The sequence below is a fragment of the Salmo salar genome, unplaced genomic scaffold (assembly GCF_905237065.1).
Source record: "Salmo salar unplaced genomic scaffold, Ssal_v3.1, whole genome shotgun sequence".
Taxonomy (NCBI): Eukaryota; Metazoa; Chordata; class Actinopteri; order Salmoniformes; family Salmonidae; genus Salmo; species Salmo salar.
The window spans coordinates 9,280-21,545 of record NW_025548603.1 but is presented as its reverse complement, the minus strand read 5'-3'; the positions used below and the strand labels follow the sequence as shown (position 1 = coordinate 21,545).

The 12,266-nt window shown below is 45.6% G+C and overlaps 1 protein-coding gene across 3 annotated transcripts; it reads right to left on the bottom strand.

Annotated features, from left to right (window-relative positions):
• Nucleotides 1-2,174: 2,174 nt before the first annotated feature.
• On the bottom strand, nucleotides 2,175-5,167 carry LOC123733163 (mediator of DNA damage checkpoint protein 1-like). Of its 3 annotated transcripts, none has more exons than XM_045712540.1 (3): nucleotides 5,069-5,167; nucleotides 2,930-4,777; nucleotides 2,175-2,757 (listed from the first exon to the last, which is right to left on the bottom strand). In XM_045712540.1, exons 2-3 carry the CDS (start codon nucleotides 4,725-4,727, stop codon nucleotides 2,405-2,407), a joined length of 2,151 nt encoding a protein of 716 aa, XP_045568496.1. In that variant the 5' UTR covers nucleotides 4,728-4,777; nucleotides 5,069-5,167; the 3' UTR covers nucleotides 2,175-2,404. The 3 variants fall into 3 exon arrangements, with proteins under 3 accessions (XP_045568496.1, XP_045568495.1, XP_045568494.1); XM_045712539.1 differs by having other exon boundaries at nucleotides 2,930-4,812; nucleotides 5,069-5,126; XM_045712538.1 differs by lacking the exon at nucleotides 5,069-5,167 and having other exon boundaries at nucleotides 2,930-5,059.
• Nucleotides 5,168-12,266: the final 7,099 nt, after the last annotated feature.

Genomic DNA, 12,266 nt, shown 5'->3' with positions numbered 1-12,266 from the left:
AGGACTTGACTTTCCAATAGGACTATGGAAGACTATCAGTCTGTGGATGATGTGTTTTATAAATTGTTTTGATAAAATAATACTCTGGATTCATGCATGTGTATGTCTGTTTACCTTAAGCCATGAAATGGAGGATGAACCTTGGATAAGGCAGAGGCATCTTTGAACAGTGATACAATTCAGATTGTGGAGTCAGTGACCTCTGCTGGTTGGAATATGACATTGCAGGATGGTGATGAATCAAGTGGAGACTGGCTGGCTGCTGAAGGATGGATGAACACAATGGACTCAACTTCCACATTGTTCTGTTCATAACTCATCAGTCTTTGGTCTACGCTCCACAAACACATCAAGCATCTACTATTAAATGTGGGCTGGGTTTTCACTGTTGGAAATGGATGGACTGTTTCAGGAAAAACCTTCAAGTCACATATCATATATGCAATCTAAGACTTACTAAACCAGTCGACTTAGTTGGCTTACTGCAAAACAAGAACCATTACTGACCACCTACTTCTGTGTTGGACTACAAGGTGAAACAGCCATTCTGTTAGAAGGAACAACATTACAATGTGATGGACTACAAGGTGAAACAGCCATTCTGTTAGAAGGAACAACATTACAATGTGATGGACTACAAGGTGAAACAGCCATTCTGTTAGAAGGAACAACATTACAATGTGATGGACTACAAGGTGAAACAGCCATTCTGTTAGAAGGAACAACATTACAATGTGATGGACTACAAGGTGAAACAGCCATTCTGTTAGAAGGAACAACATTACAATGTGATGGACTACAAGGTGAAACAGCCATTCTGTTAGAAGGAACAACATTACAATGTGATGGACTACAAGGTGAAACAGCCATTCTGTTAGAAGGAACAACATTACAATGTGATGGACTACAAGGTGAAACAGCCATTCTGTTAGAAGGAACAACATTACAATGTGATGGACTACAAGGTGAAACAGCCATTCTGTTAGAAGGAACAACATTACAATGTGATGATATCAGGATCTCCAAAGAGTTTTACTGTATGACTCCAAATACTTTTATGATTGTTTATAGTTTTTAGCTAAATTCATGCATTAAATTATTATATTTTTGAGGACATAATGTCTTCTGTTTAATTCAGATGCCTTTTGTGATGAATTAAATGAGTATAAAATGCATCATTCAGAATAATATGATGGGATACTACTAGTATTGCTTGCTGGACATATAACAGTACTGTAAGTTGTCACTGTCCAGTGATATTCTAAGTGGTCTTTTTTAGCAGTCTGTCCCTTTCACTTTGACAGTGATGCTCTAATGATGTCATATCATCATGTGCTAACTGTCCTCATGATGCAGTAATGCTGATGAAAGATGCTGTTGCCCATGTGTATGTATGTAATGTGATTGACATGTCCTGAGTCCTGTGTGTCTTCTGTGTGTCTGGCTTGGATGTGTCCCAAATGGTACCCTTTAACCCTTTGTAGGTGCACTAGGGCCCATAGGGAATAGGGTACCATTTGGAACACCGTCTGAGAGTCTAGGAGGCAATATGATTTACACAGCACAGTTTGATTGACATGTAGGATAATCTGGAATGGATAAATAATAATACAATGAATAAACTTCCCCTTTATTTTAAAGCTGTTGTCAGTTTTGATGCTTGCATTTTATCCATGTTATTGATCCTGTCAGTTATGACATGTTTTGTCCTATATCATCTTCTAATTAACATATGCATCAGTGTATGAACACAGAACTCCAAAGATTGTATTTCCTTCAATGCTTTGTTTTTATTTCTGTAATGCTTCAGGGAAATGTAAAGACAAGGTCCTGGACAGTAACAGGATTATTGTCTTTCTGTCTGAGACAGAGTCATCATAGAGATCTAGTAGTTTATTTAGATTAGGGTTGGGGTCAATTCCTTTACAAATCAGGAAGTAAACTGAAAGTCCAATTCCGAAGTCCAATTCCAATTTTCCTCAATGCCTCTATGAGAAAAATTATTTTTACTTCCTGAATTGACAGTATTGACATTGAATTGACCCCAACACTGATTTAGAGATAAGAGAGAGACTGTAGTCCTCTTGGGGGAGTACAGGTGAGGGGAGACAGAGGACAGCCCAGTCTGATGTATCAGAGATGAGGGGAGACAGAGGACAGCCCAGTCTGGTGTATCAGAGATGAGGGGAGACAGAGGACAGCCCAGTCTGGTGTATCAGAGATGAGTGGAGACAGAGGACAGCCCAGTCTGATTACTGGAGGTTCTCTTGCTACAGAGATGGTCTATTGAAGCTTTTCGTAGCTGACATTCCTAACATCAACTGAGAGGATCTCTGTCCCTCTGATGGCCCTGTTGGTGTCCACTCTGTCTCTCTGTGTGTGTCCTGTTCTTCTCTGTCTGGGACTAAGGGGGTGTTGTGTAAATTGAGGGGGGTGGGGTTAGTAGTCTTTTGGCAGCATGACCCTGCGCCCCCATGAAATAACACAAGGTGATCTTCCTTCTGAAAGGAATGTTGTCCAGGGCCTCCACTGCCACCCTCTTGTTGCCCCTGCCGCTGCTCTCCTCCTGGTCGTACATGGGGCACATGAAGGCTGTGCGCCTCAGGGCGTAGATGTCCACCTCGTCCTCGTCGTCCCACGGCTGGTAGGGACGCTGGGAGGGATCGGCCGACTTGACCAGACGGGGCCTCATCATGGCCAGCTCTAGGTCACGGGGGATATGTCTCAGGCCCAGGCTAGACCTCTGGACTCTGACTCCTTTAAATTACATTACATTAGGTTACATTCATTTATTAGTAATTCATTTATGAATGGATAAGAACAGGAAAATCATATTCCTGGTCGTACATCAGCAAAAAACATACATCATAAAATATTGACAATATATTCAATAGACAAAATGTGTCATTGCACAAAGAGAAGTGGTAACCTTTCTTTCTCTTCTTCTTGGTCCTTTCATCCCAGGCGTTGGCACTGACAAGGGACACGTTGCCCTGGCCCAGGGAGGGCAGCAGTTTGGGCCGGGGGTCCACAGGGGGTTTGGGGAGCTTCTTTGGAGGAGGAGCATCCCTCTGGGCTCTCCTGGCCAGCAGGGGTCCTGTCTGGACGAAGGCTTCAGGCCTGATGATGTCCCTGGGTGCGCTGCTGCTCCCTCTTGCAGCCTCCTCTGGCTGGGCAGCTTTCGGCATGGAGAGAACAAACACATTGTTGCTGAAGCTGCATGACTCTGAAAGGGCCAGCTCCTCCAGGGTCAGAGGGCAGGCAGGACGTGACTCAGGCTGGACCAGACTCACAGCAGGACAGGACTCAAACTGGACTAGGTCCACAATGCTGGTAGTGATGCTCACAGGACTGGGAGGTCGGGACTCAAGAATAACGGGACAAACAGGATTACTGGGCCTCACTTTTCTCCTAGTGGTGCTCCGAGGGTTGCTCGGCCTCCCCTCAGGTCTGGAAGGCTGTACATAAGACTGGACCAGGCCAACGGGGCTAACAGGCCGTCTATTGGGGCATTGAGGGTTAGAAGGCCTCCCCTCAGGTCTGGAAGGCTGTACGTCAAGCTGGACCAGGCCAACGGGGCTAACAGGCCGTCTAGTGGGGGGCCGAGGGTTGCTTGGCCTCCCCTCAGGTCTGGAAGGCTGTACGTCAGGCTGGACCAGGACAACGGGGCTAACAGGCCGTCTAGTGGGGCGTCGAGAGTTGCTAGGCCTCCCCTCAGGTCTGGATGGCTGTACGTCAGGCTGGACCAGGACAACTGGTCTAACAGGCCGTCTATTGGGGGGCCGAGGGTTGCTTGGCCTCCCCTCAGGTCTGGAAGGCTGTACGTCAGGCTGGACCAGGACAACGGGGCTAACAGGCCGTCTAGTGGGGCGTCGAGAGTTGCTAGGCCTCCCCTCAGGTCTGGATGGCTGTACGTCAGGCTGGACCAGGACAACTTGTCTAACAGGCCGTCTAGTGGGGCGTCGAGAGTTGCTTGGCCTCCCCTCAGGTTTGGAAGGCTGTACGTCAGGCTGGACCAGGACAACTGGTCTAACAGGCCGTCTAGTGGGGCGTCGAGAGTTGCTTGGCCTCCCCTCAGGTTTGGAAGGCTGTACGTCAGACTGGACCAGGACAACTGGTCTAACAGGCCGTCTAGTGGGGCGTCGAGAGTTGCTTGGCCTCCCCTCAGGTCTGGAAGGCTGTACGTCAGGCTGGACCAGGACAACTGGTCTAACAGGCCGTCTTGTGGGGCGTCGAGGGTTGCTAGGCCTCCCCTCAGGTCTAGTGATGCTGACAGGGATTCTAGGAATCATCATCTCATGCTGGTGCAGGCTCTCTGGGCTGCTGGGCCGGGAATCAGGTAGAAGCTTGTAGTTCTTCAGAACCTCAGTGAAGGAGAGCTCCTTGTTGCGCCTGCGTCTGTTGGTTTTGGCAGGCAGCTGGGAGCTGCTGCTGTTAATCCAACCGGGAGACTCACGACATCCATCCTGGACAGGAACTAGGGACTGGAGGTCTCTCCTCTTTCTGTGGGCAGCTGTGGGCCTCTTGGACCAGACGTCGTCAGGAGGGGGAGGCCGAGGCACAACATGCAGGGAGGGGAACGCTGAGGGCCTGAAAGAGGAGGCCATCACTGGGTCCTGGCTGACCTCTTCTCTCTCCAGCAGCACTCTGTTAGAAGGACAGAGTAGTGGAACACCGATGGACCTTGGTCCTCCAGACCCATTCAGGTTGGGCCTCCTATTCATCATTCACTGGTCTGCAGTGTTCTTATCAGAATGCTCCTTCTAGTCTTGAATACCTGGAATAGGAAGTGGCTTTCAGCACAATTAAATTCTATAAAAAGAGAGCCACAGAAACATCTTTGTTTAGTATTTGGGGAAATTTAAAAAAAAATGTTTTACTGTCTCTTATCTAATTTCATCAAATTCATTTCTAAGTTGAAATAATTATTTGGGACAAGATATATCCATTCAAATGTAACACCTTTGTTCAATTATTCATGCCTAATAGCCTAGCTATAACTGGTGCTCAATAAAAGTGTTGTCTGTCCCCTCATTTCTCCGATAAACAGGCAGACAGGCGTACTTACCGTTCACCTCGTAGTTCAATCAGCTAATAATCCGTCATTACACCAGTGGCAGCTTGGTGTTTGATCATTACGTCATCAGAGGCATTTTGTATTGTGACGCAACAATGCCAAGCATCAACCTTCCTGTCATGGCTGCCCCTGTAGTTTGATATGACAACGAAGTGTATTAATCAATCAGACAATCAAACCATCAATGAATGACTGAATTCATGAATAATTTCTAATAAATCAGTTTACTGACATAATTTACGGATGAAACTAACAATTACGAAAACGCATCAAATCAGTGATGCGTAAAAGTATATTCGCTCCCACATAGTAAAGTTCGAAAACGAACCACTTTAGTGGGTCAATAAACTAGCCAAGACTTTGGGCGAGGTATATTTGTCCCTATACTGTAGGACAGGCTACTTATATATGAGGAACCTGCGACCAGAAAGACTGTTCTGCCGTTTTATAAAAAATAATCCAACAGGCCATCTTCTGCATAGGCGTCTTCCTCTTTCCTGTGTTCATCACCCTCGACTAGATATATCTATTCTGTGGCCACCACGCGTTTTATATGTCATGTTTGTCTTGTAGCTGACAGTGGGGTGCAGACAGGAGCGCAGTTCATCTGACACAAAGGCGCGGACTGGGGGAATCCGACATGGAGACCTGACGCCACTTTTACGCGCACTTTTTGATTGGCCTACTTTAAAATGAACATAATTATAATCGCAACATACTGGAGTTTGGGCTAAGTGTTCAAGTGTTGGATTTACACACATTAATATAGAGAAATATAGTCTAATAGTGGATGACCTACTGTATATCAGCAGTGTTTGTGTGGTAAATAAAACTGCTGAAGTGCTTTGGCCTGTATATTTTTTGCTTAGTATTCTTTTAAAATACTTCGGAATTCCTTATCTCGTTTATTAAACAAATACTTATTCAATGATTTGTGTATTTCTTTAGCTGATCTTGTTTACCTGTAATACCCTATGGCATGACCATATAAATAAGAATGAATAGAACAGACATGGAAGCTCTAAACCTGGCAATTGACTGGTATTTGTATTTAGGATCCCCGTTAATTTCTGCGAAGGCAACAGCTTCTCTTCCTGGGGTCCAGCAACATTAAACAGTTACGGTGCATTCGGAAAGTATTCAGACGCCTTGAATTTTTCGACATTTTGTTTCGTTACAGCCCTATTCTAAAATGGATGAAAAATGTTTTTGCTAATTTATTATATTATCTCAAATTAGGACGCACAGATCAATGAGTTTCTATCTCCAGCATATTTACTAACCTACCCTCGTATGTCATACATAGGTATGGATACCCCCAAGGGACATCCTACTACATCATCCCCTCCCATGAACAAGAACTCAACATGCATAACCACTGAAGCCTAACTGAAATGCAATTTGGAAACCAGTATTAATCTCTAACATGCTACTTCACATCCTGAAACAGTATGAAAGTATTAAATTACACAGTATGAACATGAACTTATTTACTGTCTCTTTTTGCTGGGTATGGTCCCCAACAGTATGTTTTCTCTTCACGTAACATAGTCTTTCAGCCACTCTGGTGGCTTCACATCCTTTTTGGGCGCGCTTGTGGCTCTGTGAGCATTCTCTCTCCTTCACCCTCTTTTTGTGCATTTTCTGTGGCCTCAGTCTGTGTGGCTGGTAGATCTGGAAGAGCTCTGAGGTGTGTTTTGTTCCTTCGTACCTCTTCTGAGCCTGTGTCCACCACATAGGAGCGTGGGGCATCCACTTTCCTCAGCACTATTGCTGGGGTCTTTGCGTTGTAATCCACACATGTTGATCTTCGGTCAGCTTTGGCCTCTCCGTAGCACGGTGTCTCCGATTAAAGTCTCCAGTTTGCGTTTGTTTCAGCCGTTTGTCCCTCTCAGCGAAGGCCTTACTGTTAGGCCATCTGGGTTTAAGCTGAGCCGACAAGACAGGCAATGGGGAACGCAGCCTCCTGCCCATCAGGAGCTCGGCAGGCGGCGGCCCATGATGCAGTGGTGTAACTCTGTAAGCTAACAGAGCCCTGTATGGATCCTTGTTCTTTTTCAGCAGTCCCTTGACTGTTTCCACAGCTCTCTCTGCCTCACCATTACTCTGTGCATGGTAAGGGCTACTGGTCACGTGTGAAGTCATATTCTGTGGCAAAAGCAGAAAAGGAGCTTGCAGAGAACTAGGGAGCGTTATCTGTAACCAGGACCTCGGCGACCCCTTGCCTGGAAAAACTGTACTTTAATCCATTGATAACACCAGCTTATGAGGTTATGGGTGTCTTTGCTATTTCAATGTATCTTGAATAGTAATCTACCACTAGCAGATAAGTGTCATTTTTCCAATAGAACATATTTGCCCCTACCTTTTGCCATGGCCGTTTTGGCAGCACCGTTACCATCATTGGCTCCGGATGACAAGGTTGACATTTTGTACAGACCTCACACTGGGCCACCAGTTTGGCAATCTAAGTACTCAGACCAAGCCACCACACTGACTGTTGAGCCCTCAGTCTGCATTTGGTTATCCCCATGTGTCCCTCATGCACTCTGTCTAGCACTTGTGGTTGTAGAGTCTCTGGGATAACTATTCGTTGTCCTTTCATGAGAAGGTCTCCATTACAGTGGAAGTCACTTTGATGCACCCAATAGGGCTTCAGCAGCTGAGGCAGTTCCTTCTGCCCGGGCCATCCCTTTTTGTACTGCTGCACTATCTGTCGGCAGATGGGGTCTCGTTGTTGCTCCTCTGCAATCTGCTGCGGTTTGGTCTGAGATGCAGGTAGGCTGTACCTCACCCTCTAGACATTGCTCCTCCTCTGATAATGGACGTTTAATTGGGGCCCTGGAGAGGGCATCTGCTGTGATCAGTGCCTTCCCTGGCACATACACCATCTTGTAGGTGAACCTCAGTAATCTGAGGCAGAAGAGCAGAACTCTGGGAGGCAAGTCGTCCAGTGCTGTTGTCCCTAACAGAGCCAGCGGTGGTTTGTGGTCAGACTCTGCTGTAAACTGCAGGCCAATAAGGTATTGGCTGAGCCATTCACATGCCCATGTGATAGCCAACGTCTCCTTCTCCACTTGAGCATACCTTTGCACTGTGTCTGATAAGCTTCGGGAGATATTGGACGCCACTCCATGTTGTCCTGCATCTGTGTGAGGACCGCCCCTAGCCCAAAGGATGATGCATCTGCTGATACCTTTGTCTTAGCGTGGGGACGGTACTGGGCCAGCACTCTCTGTGAGGCCAGGTCTCCTTTGATTTTGTCAAAGGCCACCTGTTGCACGTGACCCCATGACCAATCATTCTCTTTGGCTAGTAAGTCTCTCAGAGGTTTGGTTGTATCTGAGAACTGTGGGAGGAACTTACCCACATATGTGGCCATGCCTAAGAAGGTCCTGACTTCAGCCACATTCTGGAGGATGGGCACATCTGTGATGGCACTGATCTTCTCCGGGTCCGGCTCTATTCCAGCTGCACTGATTTTGTGTCCCAAGAACAAGACCTCTGACTGTGCAACAGTACATTTTTCATTGAGTGTCAGGCCAGTCTCCCGGAGTCTGGTCAGAACTGCCGTGAGCCTTACATCATGTTCTGTTCTGTCCCTTCTGCACATGGGCACATCGTCCGCGTGGACTATGACGCCACTCAGCCCATCCAACAGCTAGGACATGCGTCTTTGGAAATGCTCAGGACCAGAAGCGATTCCAAATGGCAAAACAGTAACGGCCAAACGGTGTTCTAAACGTTGTGAGCGCCCTACTCTCTGATGACAGCGGTATCTGCCAGAAACCTGAGCGGGCATCCAGCTTTGTGAAGACTTGTCAGCCATCCAACTGAGCCAGTGACTGCTCCACTGATGGTAAGATGTGTCTCTCTGCAGAGTAGCTCATTCAAGTTAGTCATGTCCACACATCCTTATGTCCCCATTGGCTTTTGGGACCACTACCATTTCTGCACACCATTCAGTGGGACTCTCTATTTTAGACACCGCCCCAATTTCTTCCAACTCTTCCTTTACTCTGGCCAATACAGGGATAGGCACACGGCGAGGGGTGGTAAGGGCATAGGGGACAGCATCCTCTTTCAGGTGGATTTTGTATTTACCTATCCTTCCTAGACCAGAAAACACTTTGGGGAATTTCTTTTTGAAAACCTCACCTGGGTCCTCCATTTCGCTCACTCTCTCAATGAGTTGCAATGCTTCAATTGCTGGCAACCCCAGCAACGCTCTGGCCAGAGAGTCAATGACGAAGACCGGCTGCATGGCACTTTTGTCCTTACTCTCCAGTTCAATCACCAACTGCCCGACCACTGGTAATATCTTATTACTGGGCCCGTACAGTTTTTTGTTTGTAGAGAGCAAAGGGCCATCTCTGCTATAGCTATACAGCCTAGTGGGATAGCTGTCACTGCTGCCCCAGTGTCTAGTTTAAATGACACAACCTCCCCATTGAGTTTAACCTCTCTAGGGGTGTGGGACGGTAGCGTCCCACCTGGCCAACATCCAGTGAAATTGCAGAGCGTCAAATTCAAAAACAGAAATACTCATTATAAAAATTCATAAAACATACAAGTGTTATCCATCGGTTTAAAGATTCACTTCTTGTTAATTCAGATTTCAAAAAGGCTTCATGGCGAAAGCATACCATGCGATTATCTGAGAACAGCGCCCAGCAGACAAATCATTACAAACAGTTACCAGCCAAGTAGAGGAGTTACACAAGTCAGAAATTAAAATTAATCACTTACCTTTGATGATCTTCATATGGTTGCACTCACAAGACTCCCATTTACTCAATAAATGTTCATTTTGTTCGATAAAGTCCCTCTTTATATCCAAAAACCTCTTGTCGCGCTTTTGTTTAGTAATCCACAGGCTCAAAGGCAGGCAGGCAGACGAAAAATCCGAAAAGTATCAGTAAAGTTTGTAGAAACATGTCAAACGATGTTTATAATCAATCCTCAGGGTGTTTTTAGTCATAATAATCAATAATATTTCAACCTGACAAAAGCTTCGTCAATATAAAATGAAAACAAGGAAGGCTCTCGGTCCTGCGCATGAAAAACCTCTGGGTCACTGCAGTGTCCACTCATTCAGAGTGGTCTTACTCGCTCATTTTTCAGAATACAAGCCTGAAACAATTTCTAAAGACTTTGACATCTAGTGGAAGCCATAGGACGTGCAATTTGAGTCCTAAATCAATGGAATCTGTATAGGCAGTTTTCGCCTGCCATATCAGTTCTGTTATACTCACAGACATTATTTTAACAGTTTTGGAAACTTTAGAGTGTTTTCCAAATCTACCAATTATATGCATATCCTAGCTTCTGGGCCTGAGGAACAGGCAGTTTACTTTGGGCATGCTTTTCATCCAGAGGTGAAAATAATGCCCCCTACCCTAGTGAGGTTAATGTCTGAATGCCAGCCAGCATTGTTTTCCCTTCTCCCAGAAAGATGCTGTCCTACTGTACCTCCTCTGAGACCTCATGCATTTGCTTTAATCGACAGACAGCTGAAAAGTGTCCTCTCCTGTGACGTTTCCTGCATTCTACATCCTTTGCTGGGCAATCTTTCCATCTGTGGAAAGGGGATTTCCCACATTTACGACAAACACTTGAACTAGCTACTGGTGCTGTCTGTGATTGTTTTCTCCACGTCTGTCTCTGTTCTGTGTTCCCCTCCGTTTTTTTAGCTCGGTATGAAAATGCATTTATTTCCTATTTCCAGCAGCTCTGCAAGGAGCTGCTGTCGTGCAGCATCATCTGCAGTCTTTTTACCGTCTCACTCTGCCTAACCTGGTTTACAGCTTTGGACAAGGTAAGCTGGGAATCCAACTGTAACTTTTCAGAAAGTGATATATTGCTGAGAAGGCGTTCGACAGGATGGAGTGGAGCTTTCTGTTCTCAGTCTTAGAAAAGTTCAATATGGGCCCAAACTTTATTAAATGGATCAAATCACTATACTCTCATCCAAATGCCATGGAGACTACTAACGGACTGAACTCTGACAGATTCCCTTTGGGACGGGGTACAAGACAAGGATGCTCACTGTCCCCCCTGCTCTACTTGTTGGGGCGGAGCCTCTGGCAGAGTTGATAAGGAGCAATACAGGTATTATGGGTGTTTCTGCAGGCGGCCTGCAGCACAAGATTTCGCTCTATGCGGATTATGTCTTGCTCTACATATCCAACCCTGAGAAATCCCTCCCTCCCATTTTAGACAATTGCTCAGTATTGGAAGTTTTAAGGTTATAAGATAAATTTGAACAAATCCACTGTCTGCCCTCTCAATATTACACTCACCAGCTCTATGAAGACACCATTCCAATGGAAGACACAGGGGTTTCAATACCTTGGGATCTTCATAACACCAGATCTGAATAGCCTTTTCAAGGAAAATTATCTTCCACTCCTGGATCGAATCAAGAACGATCTCTAAATGAAAGGTCTGACTATCAGTGATGAGTTATGGGCGGAGGTTTGACTATCAGTGATGAGTTATGGGCGGAGGTCTGACTATCAGTGATGAGTTATGGGCGGAGGTCTGACTATCAGTGATGAGTTATGGGCGCAGGTCTGACTATCAGTGATGAGTTATGGACGGAGGTCTGACTATCAGTGATGAGTTATGGGCAGAGGTCTGACTATCAGTGATGAGTTATGGGCGGAGGTCTGACTATCAGTGATGAGTTATGGGCGGAGGTCTGACTATCAGTGATGAGTTATGGGCGGAGGTTTGACTATCAGTAATGAGTTATGGGCGGAGGTCTGACTATCAGTGATGAGTTATGGGCGGAGGTTTGCGACAGGGTATACTGCTCCTCTACTAATGTAAAAATGAAAGAATCTAATACATTTTTGTACAAATTTTATTACACTCAGACTCCATAGAATGAAAACAGACATTTCTCCTAACTGTAAAAGATGTACCTCTGAAAGTTGAACCTATATGCATGTATTTTGGAGCTGTAGAGAGTGCCAGATTTTGACAATCTATACATACTGCTGCACAGAAAATACTAGATGTACAGTTTGATATGACCCCGTGTATCTATCTTCTTAATGCCCAGCAGGACTTTGTTCTTGATCCTGACAGAGAAAATGTGCTCATGACTATTATATACTTTGCTAAGAAATGTATTCTTCTATTGTGGGCCTCTAATACCTCTCCTTTAAAATGTGGATTGACC